The 21,765-nt window shown below is 37.1% G+C and overlaps 3 protein-coding genes across 5 annotated transcripts; 1 reads left to right on the top strand and 2 right to left on the bottom strand.

Moving 5' to 3' along the window:
* Positions 1 to 531: 531 nt before the first annotated feature.
* LOC104116253 (sucrose synthase 7-like) lies at positions 532 to 4,826 on the top strand. Its single transcript, XM_009627069.4, has 15 exons — positions 532 to 840; positions 928 to 1,082; positions 1,179 to 1,371; positions 1,477 to 1,595; positions 1,672 to 1,888; positions 1,999 to 2,094; positions 2,176 to 2,349; positions 2,425 to 2,541; positions 2,625 to 2,791; positions 2,956 to 3,180; positions 3,273 to 3,839; positions 3,926 to 4,064; positions 4,173 to 4,258; positions 4,537 to 4,560; positions 4,669 to 4,826. Exons 1-15 carry the CDS (start codon positions 607 to 609, stop codon positions 4,682 to 4,684), a joined length of 2,529 nt encoding a protein of 842 aa, XP_009625364.1. The 5' UTR covers positions 532 to 606; the 3' UTR covers positions 4,685 to 4,826.
* On the bottom strand, positions 2,822 to 8,384 carry LOC104116254 (DEAD-box ATP-dependent RNA helicase 21). Of its 2 annotated transcripts, none has more exons than XM_070195673.1 (2): positions 5,712 to 8,384; positions 2,822 to 3,131 (listed from the first exon to the last, which is right to left on the bottom strand). In XM_070195673.1, the coding sequence occupies exon 1, from the start codon at positions 7,968 to 7,970 to the stop codon at positions 5,835 to 5,837; it is 2,136 nt and encodes a 711-aa protein (XP_070051774.1). In that variant the 5' UTR covers positions 7,971 to 8,384; the 3' UTR covers positions 2,822 to 3,131; positions 5,712 to 5,834. The 2 variants fall into 2 exon arrangements, with proteins under 2 accessions (XP_070051774.1, XP_033517226.1); XM_033661335.2 differs by lacking the exon at positions 2,822 to 3,131 and adding an exon at positions 3,380 to 3,787.
* An 8,521-nt stretch (positions 8,385 to 16,905) lies between these two features.
* On the bottom strand, positions 16,906 to 21,541 carry LOC104116252 (uncharacterized). 2 transcript variants are annotated; one of them, XM_009627067.4, is made up of 11 exons: positions 21,170 to 21,541; positions 19,464 to 19,569; positions 19,308 to 19,321; positions 18,969 to 19,187; positions 18,657 to 18,728; positions 18,474 to 18,560; positions 18,349 to 18,387; positions 18,155 to 18,259; positions 17,908 to 18,073; positions 17,490 to 17,599; positions 16,906 to 17,255 (listed from the first exon to the last, which is right to left on the bottom strand). In XM_009627067.4, the coding sequence occupies exons 1-11, from the start codon at positions 21,401 to 21,403 to the stop codon at positions 17,169 to 17,171; spliced, it is 1,239 nt and encodes a 412-aa protein (XP_009625362.1). In that variant the 5' UTR covers positions 21,404 to 21,541; the 3' UTR covers positions 16,906 to 17,168. The 2 variants fall into 2 exon arrangements, with proteins under 2 accessions (XP_009625362.1, XP_070051773.1); XM_070195672.1 differs by lacking the exon at positions 21,170 to 21,541 and adding an exon at positions 19,894 to 20,113.
* Positions 21,542 to 21,765: the final 224 nt, after the last annotated feature.

Here is a 21,765-nt window from a genome sequence, read left to right as displayed (position 1 = left end):
ATTTGCTTTAACATGTTAAATTACACTAATAGCATAAAAGATCTTTAAACCATCTGTGCATCTAACTTCAATCCTTATAGTACAATTTTATGCGGTAAAAGTGAACCAAAAAAGATTTAAGTCTTGAAAGCCTAACCTTTACGCCAAGAAAATGAATTTGAAATGAAGAGTTGCTTCATGGGACGTTTTTGTAAAGTGAGGAAATGAGGATACAAAGGTTCACTTCTTGCCTGTCCTGATCATCAAGATTGCTATTTTAATGTTCCTTTTGGTTTCCTCGTAGTCTTTCTCATTTGGTACAGTTTATTATTGTCGGGAAATAGTGAATATTCTCATGGCTGTGATCATGAATCAAAGACAGAAAGAAAAGAATGATACCTATACCTCGACCATTCTCCCAAATGACAAAAAATTCCTTTCTTTGCTCATTTACTTGGTAGAAAGTTTGTTCTTTCTCCTTCTTTCATTCCTCTTTTCCTTGTATGAGTTCATTTTTGTCTCCTGCTATTACCTATAAATTCCAAACAATCTCAACATGAATCCCAAGTCAATCAAACCAATTTTTTCTGTACATATCCATACCTTAAGCTTTTAGAACTTGCAAAAATGGCTACTGCACCAGCCCTGAAAAGATCAGAGTCCATAGCTGATAGCATGCCAGAGGCCTTAAGGCAAAGCCGGTACCACATGAAGAAATGTTTTGCCAAGTACATAGAGCAAGGCAAGAGGATGATGAAACTTCATAACTTGATGGATGAATTGGAGAAAGTAATTGATGATCCTGCTGAAAGGAACCATGTTTTGGAAGGCTTACTTGGCTACATATTATGTACTACAATGGTATAGCTAGATTCATATGTACTTATGATGTCCTTATATTGTTTCCGGAGGCATTATTCTTAAATCCTTCTTTGATCAAATTTGTAGGAGGCTGCAGTTGTTCCTCCCTATATTGCCTTCGCCACGAGACAGAATCCTGGATTCTGGGAATATGTGAAAGTCAATGCTAATGATCTTTCTGTTGAGGGTATTACAGCTACAGATTACTTGAAATTCAAGGAAATGATAGTTGATGAAAGCTGGTATAGAATACTTTGCAGCTTATCATACCTTTTGTGGTTTTATAATTTCAATCAGAAAACTCATCAGAGTTACCTTTGTGTGAACATGACATGCAGGGCAAAAGATGAATATGCACTGGAAATTGATTTTGGAGCAGTAGACTTCTCAACGCCTCGACTGACCCTATCCTCTTCAATTGGAAATGGTCTCAGTTATGTTTCCAAGTTTCTAACTTCAAAGCTAAATGCTACCTCAGCGAGTGCACAGTGTCTGGTTGACTACTTGCTCACTTTGAATCACCAAGGAGATGTACGTCAACAAAAATCAAACTCCATAAGTAAACTTGTCAACTCTAAGAAGTAAAAATAGGAAAAGAAGATTCATGTAACAAATTTTCTTTATGTTCAACTGTAGAAACTGATGATCAATGAGACACTCGGCACTGTCTCAAAGCTTCAGGCTGCACTGGTTGTAGCAGAAGCATCTATTTCCTCCTTACCAACAGATACACCATACGAGAGCTTTGAGCTAAGGTGATTTGTTTTTTCCTCTACTTCCTTCCACTTTTGGTGTGCTACATAGTACTAAGTAACTTCAATTCTTGTAAAGATTCAAACAGTGGGGTTTTGAGAAAGGATGGGGTGATACAGCTGAAAGGGTCCGCGACACCATGAGAACACTTTCTGAGGTACTTCAGGCGCCAGATCCATTGAACATTGAGAAGTTCTTTGGGAGGGTTCCAACTGTTTTCAATATTGTATTGTTCTCTGTTCATGGATACTTTGGCCAAGCAGATGTTCTTGGCTTGCCAGACACAGGTGGTCAGGTAAGCATCTAATAGCTTTTACATTTAACTTCTATGCATTGACAATAAAATAACTTCTACACTACCTAATAATTTTTGAAAGTTTGACCACTTCGGCTCTTGTTCAACAGGTGGTTTATGTTTTGGATCAAGTTGTAGCTTTTGAAGAAGAAATGCTCCAAAGAATTAAACAGCAGGGGCTCAATATTAAGCCTCAAATTCTTGTGGTGAGCTCCTAGACAATGACGTGACTATGCAATTAAGTAGAGGCTGTTTAGAAAAGTTAATATCATATGTTGATTGCACAGTTAACCCGACTGATTCCGGACGCCAAAGGAACAAAGTGCAACCAGGAACTAGAACCAATCAAGAATACAAAACATTCACACATCCTCAGAGTTCCATTTAGGACAGAAAAAGGAGTGCTTAATCAATGGGTTTCACGATTTGATATCTATCCATATCTGGAGAGATATACTCAGGTGTGTATTTTTATATCAACCCTGCTCATCAAAGATGTGTTGTTTCCTCAATTCCATTTTTCGCCTTGACAAAAGGACGCTGCTGACAAAATCATCGAGCTAATGGAAGGCAAACCTGATCTAATCATTGGTAACTACACTGATGGGAATCTAGTGGCTTCTCTAATGGCTAGAAAGCTTGGGATAACTCTGGTAACTTTTCTTATCATATTTGATGTTGTTTCTTCTCCAAGTTGGTTCTTAATGTCAACTAACCTAGACCATCTTTGTAACAGGGAACTATTGCTCATGCTCTGGAGAAGACAAAATATGAAGACTCTGACATCAAATTGAAGGAACTCGATCCGAAGTACCACTTTTCTTGCCAATTCACAGCTGATTTGATTGCAATGAATTCAGCAGATTTCATTATCACAAGCACATATCAAGAAATAGCCGGAAGGTAAGAATTGGAACTACGGAAGCAGAGAGCTAATAAGTAGTGCACTCATATATTTCAGCATCGCTCTTTCGCATAATCGAATACACACCACTACTCAGTAAATGTACTTGCTCAAAAGTTTACAAGTTTATGGATCTTATTCTTGAATGCTTCAACATATGCAGCAAAGATAGGCCAGGACAGTATGAGAGCCATAGTGCATTTACCCTTCCAGGGCTTTACAGAGTTGCTTCAGGCATCAATGTCTTTGATCCTAAATTTAATATTGCTGCACCTGGGGCAGACCAATCGGTGTATTTCCCTTACACAGAAAAGCAGACGCGTTTGACTGCTTTCCGCCCTGCCATTGAGGAACTGCTTTTTAGTAAAGTGGACAATGACGAGCACATGTAAGTCTTAGTGTTAAACTTCAGCTTTCAGCTTAGTGCCTAGAACATTCCACTGGCTCTATGTATTAATGTTTCACTTGTTTCAAACACAGTGGATATTTAGAAGACAGAAAGAAACCTATCCTGTTTACCATGGCAAGGCTGGACACAGTGAAGAACACATCTGGACTAACAGAATGGTATGGCAAGAACAAGAGGCTCAGAAGCTTAGTTAACCTTGTTGTGGTTGGTGGTTCCTTTGATCCTACAAAATCCAAGGATAGAGAAGAAGCAGCTGAAATAAAAAAGATGCACATGCTGATAGAGAAATACCAGCTTAAGGGTCAGATCAGATGGATAGCAGCTCAGACTGACAGATATAGAAACAGTGAACTCTACCGCACAATAGCAGATTCCAAAGGAGCTTTTGTGCAGCCTGCATTATATGAAGCATTTGGTCTAACAGTCATTGAGGCAATGAACTGTGGATTACCAACCTTTGCTACCAACCAAGGTGGCCCTGCTGAGATTATTGTTGATGGGGTCTCAGGCTTTCATATTGATCCAAATAATGGGGATGAATCAAGCAACAAAGTTGCCAACTTTTTCCAAAAATGCAGGGAGGATCCTGAGTATTGGAACAGGATTTCAGTCCAGGGTCTAAACCGTATATATGAATGGTAACTCACAGATAAGCCATTCAAATTGCAAAGAGGCACATATCTTGCTGAAAATTTCTTAATCCTTTAATCCTAAAATTTTGCAGTTACACATGGAAGATCTATGCAAACAAGGTATTGAATATGGGGTCCATCTATACTTTTTGGAGGACATTGTACAGAGATCAGAAACAAGCAAAGCAAAGATACATCGAGACTTTCTACAATCTTGAGTTTAGGAACTTGGTATAGTGCTGCATGACATTGACAGTATACCACAAACATCCTTATGAGATGAATTACTTTTAATAAAATTGTTTTTAACCTTTGCCTCCTTAATGACACTTATTGCAGGTAAAAAATGTGCCTATCAGACAGGACGAAACACCACAAGGACCAAAGGAGAGGAGGGAGAAAGTTAAGCCACAGATATCACAAAGGCATGCTCTAAAGCTTTTGCCTATAGTTTTTCAGGAGACCCTAGTATATTCTAGTACTAAATTAGAATTATACAGCATGCAGCTTGCTTCTGCTGTTCACCTTTCTAAATCACCAGTTATGTCAATCAAGTTGACAAAATCAATAAATTCGGCTTTTCCCTTTCCTATGCTTGATTGTTATTACTCCTACTTCGTTTATGGTAGTCTTCCTTCATTGTTTTCTCCTGTACTTCTTTTACTACAACTGTACTGACACACTCATTATTTCTGTGTATCAGGCGCTCACAATCGAGGTTGCAGAAGTAAGATTTGATAAAATTGCTACTGCATGAATCATGGATGATCTATTTCTTTTTTTCCCTCCCCGTTTGAGGAGGTAACTAACAATTTGAAGTGTTCCAATCTTGCAGGTTGTTTGGAGCTTGAAGGGTCCAAGATGTGAAGGGTTACCATTGTGGAAGGAAACAACAAATAAAGAGAGTGTAATTTTTCAAGTGTGATTTGTAATTCAATTTCAAGACAGAAAATAAATGAAACCAGCATCGATGGTTTTTGTTTGCTTCCAAAATCCAGTTTGATTGCTTGAATCTTTCATTGAATACTGAAAGTCCAGAATTTACCAGCACAACAATTGATATCCACAGCAAGTAAATCCCTATTACTCACAAAGTACAGATTACCACTTCAAGCAATACTCAAACACAGACATTCTTGTCAAATCATAAGTTGGACATACGATATGACAATCAAAATCGTAAACAGAATTAACACCAACTTATAAATTTGGGTGTATTCCGAAAAAAATAAAGAAAGATGGTTTAAATGGGGATGACTGATTACTGAGAGTACACTCTTTTCACTTTCTCAGTGAACTGCACTACTTATTATTTTCCTCACTATCATGTTTATCTCTACACTATCCATTTTATGGAAATTCACACAGTTAAGTAGTTGAGTAAGCAAGAGATCTTCGCATTTGGATGAGAAGTGAACTGCTGGATAACCCAAATTAGGAAAGTTATATGGCAGGCTAGAAGAAGGATTTGAAGCAAATGAGAAAATTGCAGTACTAATGTAAAACAACTATAACACGTTGCTTTTCTGGACAATAGAAGTTGGTCTTTTCTACCAGAAACTGGATTGGTTGAAATAATTTCATAGGCATGTCTACCTTATCGTTGAAGGAATTAGCTACTTAATGGCAACAAATGTCATACTTCGGCCTGTCCTCAAACCAAGGTACTCCATTTAAGTTCCTGAGACTAAAGTAATGTATAATAGAAGCATAAGAAACAAGACAGCAAAAGTTTACAAGAAGACCTTAAGTAAAGCTTAGCTATCAATAATCCAAGTCAGAATAAGAAAGTAAATGTGTTCGGCAAAGTTAACAACTCATTACTTGTAAGTAACAGAATGAAACTCATTTATCTAAAATAACTGGTCACGTGTTTACCACTTTCATTATGTTGGAATCCTCCGTTGTATCTACCAACACCATCATTCCCAGCTCGCTCCATCTTTCAACAGAAACTCTCAACTCTTGACCACTATGATAGCATATAAATCAATTCCAATTTTAATGAGTAAATAAAGTTTCTTGCCGCCTAGGTGGTCTGTCGGGAATACTTCCTGGCTTGAACTTCGACGCCTCATGCCGGGCAAGTTCAGGGGGGACCGGACTGTTGCTTTGAGTGAGCATTTGCTTAAGATCATAAAAGACTTCAGTATCCTGCATGGTCAAGAATGTTGTGGCTACACCAGTCTTTCCAGCACGACCTGTTCGTCCAATACGATGGGTGTATGCTTCAATATTGTTTGGCATATCATAGTTTATCACATGGGCCACATCAGGTATATCAATCCCACGACCAGCAACATCAGTAGCAACTAACACATTATACCTCTTTGTCCTAAATCCTTCAAGGCTGATTTCTCTCTGATCCTGTGACTTTCCACCATGCAGTGTGGTTACCCTGTAGCCGTTTTTATCCAGATTCTTGGCAACAGTATCAGCCTGCTTCTTAGTGTTGATGAACACGATAGCCGTCTTATCTCCAAGCTCATCCAGCAATTTCTGCAGCTTATACATTTTCTCGGATTCCTTAACCATGAACACGTGCTGAGTAATGAGGTCAGTAGTCTTTCCGGCAGTGCCAATAGTCACAACAACAGGATTTCTCAAGTATTTTCTAGCCAGCCGCTCTACAGCAGGTGGCATGGTAGCACTGAACATATAAGTGGTTCGATAAATCCTCTTCTCATCAAGCTCTTCATCCTCATTCTCCGGTTTCATATTACTCGAAGGCATAGCATCCAGTACACCGACAACTTGAGGTTCAAAACCCATGTCAATCATTCGATCAGCCTCATCAAGAACAATATAATTACACTGGTTCAGTACACAATAACGCCTCTCCAAGCAATCAAGAAGTCGTCCAGGGGTTGCAATCACGACTTCACAACCCTGCCTAATCCTAAAACCTTGCTCCTCAATGGACTGCCCACCAACAATAGAAACAACTTTTATACCCAAATAGTGCGCAAACTTAACTGTCTCATCCTCAATCTGTTGAGCCAATTCTCGGGTAGGTGCCATCACAACAGCATATGGCCCCTCCGCCTCGTTCTCCTCACTCAACGGAGGAAGCCTAGTGATATAAGTCAACATAGGGAGAACAAAAGCAGCAGTTTTACCTGAACCAGTCTCTGCCACGCCAATCACATCACGCTGTTGAAGTCCAAGCGGAATTGCAGCCATTTGAATAGGAGAAGGCTTCTTGTAGCCAGCCCTCTCAACGGCCTTGAGCAACTCGGTAGTTAACTTGCTCTCAGCCCAATTCCTCATGGGACGGGGTATCCTCGACCCCTTATAGGATATATTATGATCCTCCCTGAATATTCTCCAATCTCTCTCGGTCATTTCCTCCAGCTTCTTATCCGACCAATGGCGATCAACCCTCATGTCGAAAGTATCATACATATCAGCATCTAGTTCCTTCTTCTTTAAAGCAGCTGCTTCAATAGCAGACTCCTCAATTCCGTCCTTCTTACGAATCTCCTCACGGAGCTCCCGTTCATTCTTAGCAGCAAGCTTCTTCTGCTCCCTTCTATCCATTCCAGCACGAAATCCGCGACCAAAGAGTAAGCGGGCTTCATGAGGGTTTTGGTAGAGAGCATTCATGTCACGTGATGTGTCCTCCGTGTTCTCCCAGTCGAAGGAGAATCGGAATTTCTCACTGGGCTTAATCACCCGCTTCTTAGGTTTTTTGGAGCCCAGATACTGCTCTTTAATAGCATCAAGCTCCTTCTCTCGTTCTCGCTCGGCGAGTTTCTCCAATCGAGCTCGCTCTCGTTCTTTTAGCTCTTCGTCACGCTCCCTCTCCCGCTTCCGGCGTTCCGCCTCCCTATCACGGTCCCTTGACTCCCTTTCTCTGTCGCGGTCTCTGGAGCGATGGTGGTCCCCCCTATCCCGATCCCTATCCCGATCCCTATCCCTATCTCTCTCACGAGGATCCCGGTCATGATCGTTGTCGGTGGAGGAAGGGCGGTCGTTACCTTGTTCTTGGAGAAGCTGTTCGGCCCGCCGTTTCTGCTCGGCAATTTCTTCGTGGCGGCGCTTAAGGGCTAACTCCTCTCGCTGTGCTTTAGTAAGGAAGACAGGCTTCTTTGACGGATCAGGCTTGGTTCCGATGTCGTCAACTGATCGACTCATACCGTCCGTCGGCTGATTTAGATAGGGTTTATGGTGAGGGTAGAAAATTTTGACTGTCTCTCTTTCTGATTCTCGATTAGGGGCTCTTATTCGGCAGGAAACAACAATACACTTGACTTATGCTGGGCAAAACTCTCTCGTATGCTTTTATGCATCAGGGAAAGCAGACTACTAAAAATAGGTAATAGGATCCCTATTAATACTGCAAATTTACTTTGACTTAAAACTAGAAAAGTTATTCCTATTTAATTTTGATTATAAATCTTATTAACCATATCAAGAAAGGAAAAACACCAATTAAATCACACAACAAGAAAAGAATCACATGCAAACCCATTCCAGATCGGACTAAGGTAAAATCGGGTAAACCCTAGGAATATTAGCTTCCTTAAATATAACTCAGTATCCAAGCGAATAATATCGAAAAAACGGGAGAGAATCACCAAATATCAAATCTTAAACTATTTAAGTTTCCTGCTCTAATTAATTTTAAATTAATCTTCATCGGATGATAGCTCTTTTTTTTTTCTTTCTTCGTTAATACTATAATAATATAATGTACTCCATTAAAGATGTAGAACTTTTGCTTGTGATTATGCAAGACTCTTGATTTAACGATATATATTTTGACCATGCTTTTCTCTCTAACATATCTATTTATGCTGAATAGTTTTAGCTTGTTTAGTTGAAGTGTGTGTTGGGGATAAACCCCTTACATAAATAATATTCACGGTATTAAAAGCGGAATAATAACGTAGTACCGAGATACGATAATTAACAAGAATAAAAGAGTGACTACGACACCAAGATTTTTACTGGAAAAAACCACGGCCCCGAGACGAGCAACTAATATCACTATAGCAAGGAATTTTACACTTTGTAGGTCCGAGTAAAATACTCCAAATACCACTACAACACTCAAAAGAAATAACCTTCTTTTGATATTCCCACCTTACTACAATATCGTTCACTCTATATTTTCCTCTACACAGTCTATTTCTCACAATGCCTGAGAAATACTCTCTGCAACTATTGTGTTGCTTCTCTTTCTGTGTGGTGAAATGAAGAAGCCGAAGCTCTCCTTTTATAGGAGAAATACCCCTTCAATCAATCAGAATGAAGGATTAGTTGAAAATTTGCAATATAAATTTTTTCTTTCTTCCGCCTAACAATTTGACATTTTCCTTCTGCAGCCTACCATATTTGACAATGCAAAAGAAAAGATGGCTGCCAATCAAAGGAAGAAAGTTATCTTCCTTAATTTATGGGATGGACCCCACAAATCTCCCTCTCCAGTCCCATTCACCTTAAGGAGGTAGCACTGTCTTCTAGTTTGAGTGCATGCCGACAAGTTCTTTACATAGCTCGAACTTGTCTCTTGATACCACCTTGGTCAACATATCAACAAGATTTCCACTCGTGTGAATCTTTTTGACCTGTAAAGATTCGTTCTCCACCTGCTCACGAATCCAATGATATCTCACATCTATATGCTTTGTTCTTGCATGGTACATGGAGTTCTTGCTCAAGTCTATTGCACTTTGACTGTCACAATAGACGACATACTCCTTTTGATGCAATTTCAGCTCTTGAAGAAACCGCTTGAGCCATACCATCTCCTTGCCAGCTTCTGTAGTGGCAATATACTCTGCTTCAGTTGTTGAAAGTACAATACACTTCTGCAATTTAGACTGTCATGATTTACCTCCCCTTGAAAATGTAAACAAATATCCAGTAGTGGATTTTCTGTTATCAATGTCACTTGTCATATCAGCATATGTATAGCCTTTCAAGATTGGATGAGATCCTACAAAGTACAAACAATCTCCCGTGGTACCTCTCAGGTACCTAAGTATCCACTTGACTGCTTCCCAATGTTCCTTTCCAGGATTTTCAAGGAATCTACTAACAACACCAATTGCATGAGCAATATCAGGTCTGGTGCATACCATTGCATACATCAAGCTTTCGACTGCTGAAAAATAAGAAACTCTAGCCATATTCCCTTTCTCCTCCACACTTGTAGGACACATCTTCTTGCTCAACTTTAGATGACTAGCAAGAGGTATGCTGGCTGGCTTAGCATTCTTCATGTTGAATCGTTCCAGTACACGTTCAATGTACTTCTCCTGAGACAGCCACAACTTTCTGCTGGTTCGCTCTCGAACTATCTTCATACCTAGAATTTGTTGTGCTGGGCCTAAGTCTTTCATATCAAATGACTTGGACAAATCTCCTTTCAACTTTGCGATGAGCCCCTTGTCTTTTCCTACAATTAACATGTCATCCACATACAACAATAATATAATAAAGTTATTTTCAGAAAATCTTTTAAAGTATACACATGGATCAGAATATGTCTTTGTCTAAGTTTGACTTTTCATGAATAAGTCAAACTTCTTGTACCACTGCCTTGGTGCCTGCTACAACCCATAAAGACTCTTATTCAGTTGCACACCATGTGTTTCCTTTCAGCTACTTCAAATCCTTCTGGTTGCTCTATATATATATATATATCTCCTCTTCCAAATCTCCGTGAAGAAATGCAGTTTTCATGTCCAACTGCTCCACTTCAAGATCTAGGCTAGCTGTTAAGCTCAAGATTGTTCGAATAGAAGTCATTTTGACAACAAGTGAGAAAATTTTGTCAAAATCAATACCTTTCTTCTGCTTGAAGCCTTTTACCACCAATCGAACTTTGTATCTGACCAACTTGTCGTTTCCTATCTTTCTTGAGTTTAAAGACCCATTTGCATTTGAGTGGTCTTTTTCCCTTTGGAAGTTCAACCAGCTTGTACGTGCCATTTTTCTGTAGAGATTCCATCTCTTTTTGTATGGCTTTCATCCACTTGTTCTTTTCTGGATGGGACAACACCTCCTTAAGACTTCCTGGCTCCCCTTTATCACTGATGAGGACATACTCTGTGGAAGGGTACCTGCATGACTCTACTCTTGGCCTTTCTGATCTCCTTAGAGGTTGAGGTTGTTCTTCTCCCTAAGTGGGGTGATCCACTTGCTCGACATCATAATCAAGTTGCTCCCCCTACTCAATAACCTCACCAGGTTGCTCCCCCTATTCGGCAACCTCGTCGGTCGTACTATCTGCACTTGTGGGATTGTTAGAAGTAGAAGGAATAGTAACAAGGTTAGGAATAATACCATTCTTGGCCTTCTCTGACATATCATCAGCAGTTCCAACTTCACTTTCTCGGAAGACTACATCTCTGCTTCTGATGACCTTCTTCTTTATGGGATCCCATAATATGTATCAGAATTCTTCATCTCCATATCTGATGAATATGCAAGGAACAAATTTATCATCCAACTTTGTTCTCTGCTCCTTTGGTACATGTGCAAAAGCTTTGCAACCGAACACCTTCACATGCGAGTATGACACCTCCTTGTTGGTCCAAAATCTCTCTGGGATGTCAAACGCCAACATAACTAATGGACTCATATTGATCATGTAACAGGCTATCTGAACTGCTTCACCCCAGAATGACTTAGGCATTTTAGCCATTCTGAGCATGCTTCTCACATTCTCCACAATGGTGCAGTTCAACCTTTCGGCTACGCCATTGTGTTGTGGGGGTTCCAGGAATTGTCTTTTCATGTCTGATCCCATGGCTCGAACAATACTCTTTAAATTCCCTTGAAGTGTACTCACCTCCATTGTCACTTCGGAGACGCTTTAGCTTTTGGCTTGTCTCCCTTTCCACCATAGCATGAAACTTTTAAAAACTTGAAACACCTGATCTTTGGTTTTCAAAATATAAACCCCCAATTTTCATGAAGCATCATCAATAAAAGTAACAAAATATTTGTTACCGCCCATCGATTCAATTTCTATTGGACCACAAACATCACAATATACCAAATCAAGTATATTCAATTTTCTTTCAGACGATGTCTGAAATGAGACTCTATGTTGCTTACCAAATAAATAGTAGTCACAGGGTTTTACCGTTGTACCTTTGGCATAAGAAATGAGTGATTTCTTGGCAAGAATCTGCAATCCCTTTTCGCTCATATGACCCATTCTTTTGTACCACAATTCTGCAGAAATCTCATCTTGTGCCGCGTTCAATTCACCTTGACATATTTCTGCATTTGTCCTGTACAAAATGCCATGAGAAACTCCCTTTGCAATCACCAATGATCCCTTGGTGAGTCTCCACTTTTGATTTGCAAAATAGTTCTGGTATCCATCTCGGTCTAAAGCAATTTTCGAGATTAAGTTCATCCGCAAATCAGGTACATGTTGCATGTCCTTCAGAACCAATGTGCATCCGACATTTGTCTTGATACAAATGTCACCAATACCCGCAATCTTTGAGTAACTTGTGTTACCCATTCTCACAAGGCCGAAATCACCTGCTACATATCTGCAAAAAAAATCTCTTACCGGTGTGGCATGGTAAGATGCTACTATATCAACCACCCATTCCGACTCTGGACCTGATAAGTGCATGCATTTCTCTTTTTCGTTTATACAGAGGACAACATTATCATTGTTTCGCACCATGTCGGATGTGTTGTCGTCATTCTTCTGGCCACTAGTTTCACCTTTGCCGTTCCTTGGATTTGGGCAATCTCTTTTGAAGTGACCTGGTTGATCACAATTGTAGTAATTTCTAGCTCTTAATTTGGATCGGTTCTTAGACTTCCCACGAGCTCTGAATCTACCATAGTTGCTCGAACTCCTTTGATAACTCCTGCCTCTACCTTCTGTGATGAGATCATTTCCTTGATTTTCAGGCTTCTTTCTCATCTTCTCATTGAGTAGAAGAGCCGATGTGACATCTTTCGACTTAATAGTAGTCTTACCGTGCAGGATGGTTGTTGCCAGATTATCGTACGAAGATGGCAACGAGTTCAACAGCAAGATGACTTTATCTTCTTCCTCGATTTTCACTCTGAGATTGGCGAGCTGTGTGATTAGTCCGTTAAAAATATTTAAATGTGACAAAAAATTCGTACCTTCACCCATATGTAGGGCGTATAGCTGCTTCTTCAGGTACAATTTATTTGTTAGTGTTTTGGACATGTATAAGCTTTCCAACCTTGTCCAAATGCCACGTGCGGTGTTCATCAATGATGTTATTTACCACATCATTTGATAAGTGCAACCTGATTGCACTAGCAGCCCTTTTCATCCAAGTCAGTCCAATCCTCAGCTTTCATGGTATCAGGTATTTTGGCCTCAGTATCTAGTACCTTGTGTAATCCTTGTTAGATGAGCAGATCTCTCATCCTTCTTTGCCATGTTGAGAAACCGCTATCTTCGATAAATTTTGCTACCTCGTACTTTACTCCGGATATTTTTATTTTTCACCGAGTATAGTACTACTGACAGTGAATAGTATTTCTGTGAACGAGCAGAACCTGTGCTTTGATATCAGTTGTTCGGAATAAACCTCTTATAGAAATAATATTCACAGTAATAAAAGCGGAATAATAACGTAGCACCGAGATACGATAATTAACAAGAATAAAAGAGTAACTACGATACCAAGATTTACGTGAAAAACCCTTTTGAATAAGGAAAAAAACCACGGCCCCAAGATGAACAACTAATATCACTATATTAAGGAATTTTACACTTTGTAGGTCCGAGTAAAATACTCCAAAGACCACTACAACACTCAAAAGAAATAACTCTCTTTTGATATTCCCACCTCACTACAATATCGCTCACTCTCTATTTTTCTCTACACAGTCTATTTCTCACAATGCGTGAGAAATACTCTCTGCAACTATTGTGTTGCTTCTCTTTTTGTGTGGTGAAATGAAGAATCCAAAGCTCTCTTTTTATAGGACAAATACCTCTTCAACCAATCAAAAAGAATGATTGGTTAAAAATTTGCAATGCAAATTTTTTCTTTCTTCCGCTTAACAATTTGACATTTTTCTTCTGCAACCTACCATATTTGACAATGCAAAAGAAAAGATGTCTGCCAATCAAAGGAAGAAAGTTATCTTCCTTAAATTATGGGATGTACCCCACAATGTGTTGCCTTGTCAACACGCTAATGCAGATACATGCACCATATTGGATGCACCTATGTTATTCCGCGGGTGATGGCCTTTTGTGTGTGTTGGTTAATTTCGAGTTGCTTTTGTCATTATACAAATATCTAACCAAAGAATAGATTTTTACCTTCATATACTATATATAAAACTTTATTACCCCCCTTAATCAAGTTTTAACTTAATTATATGGGCATATACAATGTCAATTATATACAATTAGTATTAATGAGTATCCATTTATATTAGGAATTGAATAGCGAAATATTCATTTCGCATCCCTGCTCTCTATCTCTCCCTTTCTTTCTTTCCTTCTCTGTTCTTTCCCCAATTTTCCTCCTTCGTTTTTCTCTGCCTTCTATCCTCTCTTTTTTTCAGGGAATTCATCAATGAATTTCAATATAAAATTTTAACTTAGCAATTTTCTTTCATGTTTCACAATTGGTATTCGAATTGAAATTGTCAATAAATAAATTTTGAAAGTGTTTGATTCTCCACCATTGACAGCCATTAAAAAGCTTCAAAACTTTGAATTCAAATTTGGGTTTTCAAAAACTATTGTTTGTTTTGATTGGGTGTTGTTGCAAACAATTGAAAATCTTCTTTGGAGTTTATATCTCAATTTTGAGGGTGTTTGGTGAGATTAAACTTGATTTTGGTTGAATTTCATATTGAAACTCGAAGAAGAAGAACACATGACATACAATATACTTACGAAGTTGTATTAAAGTTGCATGTAAATTGTATTTAAGTTGTATTTTATTGTAACTATGTATATTTTTTATTTGCATGTTGTATGAATAAAAAATACTTGTATAATGTATGACTCGTTGTATGAAATTTGTATTTAAGTTATAAGTATTATCTTTTTACATAAAGTTGTTGAAGTGTATCAAAATTGTATTAAGAAATGAAGTTTTGATTAGAATTTCATAGAGGAAGAAGAACACACCACTTACAAATATACAAAATACATACAAAAGACATATTATATAAAATTTATATGAAAATTGTATTTAAGTTGTATAATGTTGTAATTGTATTTAATTAGGTAGAAATAATGTATGAAAATTGTTGATAAGTTGTATACTATATAATTAGTTGTATAAAATTTATTTTTAGTTTATATATTGTTGTAGATGTATTAAATTTGTATGAAATTTTATTTTTAGTTCGTAGGTGGCAGGGGATAGGAAAGAGAAGAAGAGAGGAAAAAAAGGAAAAATGGATTGTATACGGAGAAATGCAAACGAAAGGGTCTAGATTAACTCCTGTAATTATCAATAGGGTTCTATATTAAAGTCATGTATCCATCCAGAATTTAAAAGGTCATGATTGTTTGTTTCATTTTCTTTATTTTCTTGCTCACGGTTTAACAAAGAAACATAACAAATATGAGTTAGATGCTTGATTTGTTCACTGAATTATCTTTTTAGCTTCTTCATTGATTTTCGTTTTCTCCTTAATAACTTTATTTAGCTACTTGATTTTCAAAAACAAAAAAATCTACTTAATTCGATAAAAGTTCATAGTTCTATACCCACTTCAGTCCCATACTCATACATCTAATTTGTTTTCGGTTTCTGTAACTCCTTCTAGGTTGAACACAAAAGCATTTTAGTGATGGAGATATAGACTCCTTTTGAAGAATTTTAAGAATTGGAGGGAGATAAAAAGATATTGACTTTGACCATGGTTTGCATATGGGTTTCTTTCAGATTTGAGGAATTTTGTTAAGTTAGAAACTGAGCATTGACATGTGAGTTATAACAGAAAGTGGCCAAAAATACCCTTGAACTATTTGAAATAGCTCAAAAATGTCATCCGTTTGTTTTTAATACAAAAAATATCCATGCCGTCAATATTTTGGACCACAAATGCCCTTAAACCGTTAGTCTTGCCATTGAATGTGACATGACAGTCCAACTGAGCTAGATTTGCTTACATGGCCATCCACCTAAGCAATTCAACATGGCAAAATTATTTTTTCAGAAAAATTATTTTTTCGGGATTTTTAAAAAAATACAAAATCAACACTTATTCCGAAAAAAGTATAAAAATTTCCGGGAAAATTATTTATTTCGGATTTTTAAAAAAAAATACAAAATCAACACTTATTCCGAAAAAGTAAAAAAAATCCAGAAAAATTATTTATTTCGGAAATTTTTATTAAAATACAAAATCAACACTTATTTCGGATAAATAATTTTTTCGTAATTTTTTTACTTTTTTCGGAATAAGTATTGATTTTGTATTTTAATAAAAATTTCTGAAATAAATAATTTTCCCGGAAATTTTTATACTTTTTCTCGGAATAAGTATTGATTTTGTATTTTAAAAAAAATTCCGGGAAAATAATTTTTTCGAAAAAATAATTTTGCCATGTTGAATTGCTTAGGTGGATGGCCATATAAGTAAATCTAGCCCAGTTGGACTGCCATGTCACCTTCAATGGCAAGACTAACGGTTTAAGGGCATTTGTGGTCCAAAATATAGACGGCAAAGATATTTTTGGTACAAAAAACAAACAGAAGACATTTTTGAGCTATTTCAAATAGTTCGAGGGCATTTTTAGCCCTTTTCCGGAGTTATAATGGAGATTTGGTGACCAAGAAAATGAAGAAATTGGAGGAAACAACCATGGCCTTCTAAATAGAACCCTATTGATAATTACTGGAGCATCAACTACTGAGCTAATCTAGACCCATAAGGAAAGAGGAGAAGAGAGAAAAAAAGAAAAAATGGTGTAACTAAATCCCTAATTTAAGACACTAATAATAGATTGTATATAAATTGTAAAACAAATATAGTTAGGTCGGGTAATATACAAATCTAGAACAATTTTGGTAAATAAGTTTATAAAAATAAAAAAATCACAAGAAACTGTTGTTGATCGGAGCAGGACTGAAAGTGAGAACTGAAATTCAGTATACTCGAGCAGAATTATACACTGATGGCATCATGTTCTGTTATTTTGGTTAGAAACTGAACACAGTATATCGTATTTTGAATAACCAATTAATGCTTATGGCTTCAGCTTTTCCTTTCCGTAGCTGATGAAGAATATCCAGTTCTGAAACTTGCAATAAATTTGAACAATAGTCAGACCAAAATGTGTGAAGAAAAAGAACCAAAAATCAGGACAAAGAATCTTGAATAGAGCAGCGGCTACTGGCAAGCTACAACTGTAGGTTCCATTGCGATGGAGCTGTCTCTTTCACACATTTCAGGACCAATGCTTATGATCCCTTCTCCCTGAAATAGTTAACATGACAAAATATTAGGGTGGCTTCCCACTAATTTGAGGTGGGGGTGTAATGTATACACAAACAATACAAAAGGTTTTACACTATTAGTGTATTTTAACAAGTTGTCCAGGTAATTAATCTCACTTGTGTGGATAATTATCTAAAGTTATCATTTAAGTGAAATTTTCTTATATTGTCCAATGTACACAGAAGAAAAATGTACAATACAGAAGTGTCATACCTTTGCAATATTTCTGAAATATGTCGTGTTATAGTTTCCTGTAGGATATAAAGCTTCAATAATATCTGCTAAGACCAGTTGGGGTTGAGAGACAGCTCCATCATACCAGTCTTGAACAAGCAAAGAGGGAAATACCATGAATCCCAGAAAAAGTTGAAAAGAAGTTCTATATTACTGCTAGTTATTTCCTAATTAAATCAATTATGCATTCAACTCCGAACTAATCTCCACCTTATATGAAACTATGATATGTTTCTTTTGTTTCTTCCTCATTTATGGAAACTAAAATAACCCTAGTTTCTTACTGTTTGGTGTAGAAAATGTTATATTCAGATAACAAGGACATATTACTTGAATAATATCAATATAGAAAAGGATCATGTAGGCAATGCATACACAAAAAAACTTTAGAACCTACCTAGGACTGTAGAGTTTTGCACCCTTTTATCATATCTCCACAAGCTTTGATTTGAGAGAAAAGCAAAGCAAGATTGATCTTCCAAATTGATGTTTCCAAGAAATGTGGAAGCACTATAGACCGCTGGATCTGAGGTATATGTTTCATCAATCACTACATCCACAGTCTACAAAACAAATATCTAAATCAGCAAAAAGTAGATGAATAAGTTAACCATATAGAAATAACAATGAGAGAATTAACTCACACACAAAATGGCATGAAACTCTTCTAAATCATCAGGAATGGACATATTGTATGTGACTTTGTTGATGGAATCATCGACATTGACTCCACCAGCATCCTCCACAAACTGCACTCATCAATCAGCATCGTCAAGATTAATATAACCTAACTCAAGAAAATTACACAAAAAACTGTTGAAAGTGCAACAGATCTAACCTTTAATTTGTATGGCTCTCTTGTAAATGACCACACTCCCTATACAAGGAAATAGTTGTATGTTAAGGGCGATTATAAAACAAATTCAAAGAAAAGGTTGAGTTTTCAAGGGTCAGTGTACACACATCTTTATGATCCATCCAAGATACAGTTGGTTTAACTGAAGTCTTACTAGTTGCAGCTTTGCTCAAGCACAAATAGTTCTCCTTAATCTATCCACAAAAGACAAATCCTTAATAAACAAGAAATTCTTTTTAATATTTTCATCATAATGAAAACTGAGGAATATGTCTCAATTCTTCACTTACTGCATCATAGACTTGGTTTGCCCTGTTTTCCAAATTCGCAAAAACTCCCAAGTATTTTATCCACTCTGCACGCTGTTAAAGTAATACAAATTATGCGTGACCATCCAACCGGAGACCAAAGCAAAGCTCGACAAAACAGAAAGAAGCCTTAACTCATAAGCTTAACTTCTACTGACAATTTAAAAGATAACTGTCCATAATAAGTAGAACCAGTTACTAGAAACATAAGGCAGGCCACCTGCTACAACAAGTTAAATTACACTGATAATGTAAAAAAAATTTTAAACTGTCAGTGTAGGTAAAGGTAGTTACCTGGAGAGGTGCATCTTCACCAATAGGTACAAATGTGGCGAAGTTGCAGGGTTGAGTTTCATCAGTGTTGGCAATGAAGTGAGCTGCATATTGTGCAAGTTGTTGAGGTTCACTCTTATTAATGGTCTCAACTTGTCCGTCCTGGTATAGTTTCAGTACGCATTGAGAGGCCACATATGTTGATGTTATGCCTTTCAAGTTTCCCAACATGCCTAGAAGCTGCAATATTCCGTGCAAAAATTGTCAAACTAGAGAAAGATTTTCCTTTTCCGAAATTTCTAACAAAAACATGTATTCATAATACTATCATAATAGTAGTCATAAAGTTCTGACTCTTACCTCGAAAAATGAAACTGAGAATTGAAGGAAAAAGAACAGAAAAGAAAAAACGAAACAAAGTCAGTACATGAGTTATTAACATATACTCCGTAGAAAAAACATGTAAAGCTTACAAGATGTTACAAAGGGGAGAAGTTGAGGTGGTTAAAATGGTACCTGGAAAATAGTAATCAGCCTCGATCGAGTAGTTTGCTAGAGGGATAACGAAAGACTTTATTCTTGAGGTGCAATATTTTGTTCTGCTGGCCATTCTCGTGTTGTTCTGCACACAATTTTACATACTAATTCAAAAGAGAGCTGGTTTGCTGGAGTTCTTGGATCAGAAATAAACTGATAACTTGCAGCTTGCTGGAATTCACAAGAACCATTTTTACAGAGTCGATAACAGCTCTAGCTAGTTTTCTGTAGTAGGGTTGGATGCATATTATCGACAAGTAGATGGGGTACATCTACTATCTTTGACTCGAGCAATATATATCTAATTGTAAGAATTTAAAGAATATATATAGTCCAAGTACATCAGCAGCATTAATCCAAAAGAGTAGTGAGACCTGTGGTATTCATGTCGAATTAAATCATGGATTACCTCTATGTATCATAACTCTATGAGTTCTTGGTTTGCAAAGGTATGCTCTAGTGCATGTTGTGGGTTGCTCTAGTGGTGAGCACCCTCCACTTCCAACCAAGAGGTTGTAAGTTCGAGTCACCCCAAGAGCAAGGTGAGAGTTCTTGGAGGGAGGGAGCCGGGGTCTATCGGAAACAGTCTCATCCCAGACCACTAGTGATATCGTCCGCTTTGGGCCCAACCCACACGAACGACTTTAAAATGCGTTGGTAGGGTCGAAGACTTGTTTACTTATATACTCTGCATCTCTGTCGTGTTTTGTCCATGTGGAATTCGCCTAGCATGTCACATGTCATGACACCGTTAGAATTATTGTCAAGCTGGAAAATGGTCTCAGCAAAACAATGTAATTTGTATTAATCGATGGAATAGTTTAGGTAATGACACTTTTACTTTTTCCCAGATTGTGACCGTTCCCCAAAAGAAAAACTCCTGGCACAACTCAAAACAAAGCTCACAAAAGGAACTTGTGCCATGGAATTCAGCAACCAAGAAGGATTTGTGAGTTCTTGGATTTCCAATTACAGAGGATCAAATGATAGAGAACCCTCTTTTTTTCACCCTTGACCTTACTACGTCCAAGCTAAGGTCCAATATTTGTGGTCTAGCAACCCTTATCATATTCTTTTGAGAGTAATTCTAGCCTTGAAATCACTCGACTACCAAAATTTAAACAAGACTGGCCTATTCTTTTTCAAATTTAAGGTAATTACTAGTGAATTTCATGAATATACATGTTACTCCCTTCGTTTCAATTCATGTGAACCTTTTTTCTTTTGTGTTCGTGCCAAAAAGAATGACCTCTTTCCCTATTTGAAAATAATTTTCCTTTATGCAATGATTTATAGCTACACAAAATATATGTGCCTCATTTTATACCACAAGTTCAAAAGTCTTATCTCTTTTCTTAAACTTTGTTGTCAGTCAAATGAGTTCACATAAATTGTGTTAACACGATAAAAACGATAAGAAACCTACTATAATAGGTTAAATATACACGGATAGTGTAAAAAATCATTAAATTATCAGTATATATAGCCCTTCCTTAAACAAAACTAGAGCCTGTTCTGGCGTTGGACTAAACGAACACACAGTTACATAATCTCTTTATTAAGGATCAATGTTAAGTCTTGATTAATTAATTCAACTGTCACTGACTTGTGACAAGGAATAGCAATGAGTAGAGATCATTGTATCATATTCATTGCTTAAGCAAACTAGTAGTAGTAAAGAGTACCTGGATAAGAAGATAACTCTTGCCATCAAGAGTGTTCTTGATGACCTTGAAGGTCTGTCCATAGTATATCCTAAAATATGCAGCATCTTCCACTTTTGATATATTCCCAACTTTCACTTTTGGAGTAGCTGCACTTGCCAATTCAAGAAACTCTAAAGTGTGGATACACCACAACAAAACCAAGAATATTTGCAGATACAAACTGGAAGAAGAAATATGTGAGAGTAAATACATTATGGTACAATGAGAATCAATTCAAACCAGCACCCTTAATGGTATGGAAGAGGGAAGGGGTAAAAGAAATACAAAGAATTTAAGTTATATATACCACTAGTGTAATTTTTTTTATCAATGCAGTTTAATGAGTTATAACGTATTATAATTCTATTTTTAATGTTATCATCTCAAACTTGTTATAAATAATTGTCTGTTATGATGTAAAAAAAAAAAAAATTATATACTTCCAGTGCACAACTTTTAAAATAGGCAGTGGACGTGGGGACATACTTCAAAGAAACAGTTAAATTTGGGGCGTGAATTATTTGATTTCAGTAGTGTTGGCATGTGAAAAAAGGACTGCTAGCTCCTTTTAATGG

The sequence above is a fragment of the Nicotiana tomentosiformis genome, chromosome 2, assembly GCF_000390325.3.
Source record: "Nicotiana tomentosiformis chromosome 2, ASM39032v3, whole genome shotgun sequence".
NCBI classification, from domain to species: domain Eukaryota; kingdom Viridiplantae; phylum Streptophyta; class Magnoliopsida; order Solanales; family Solanaceae; genus Nicotiana; species Nicotiana tomentosiformis.
The sequence above is the reverse complement of the archived record's forward strand: the minus strand, read 5'-3'. Positions and strand labels throughout refer to the sequence as shown.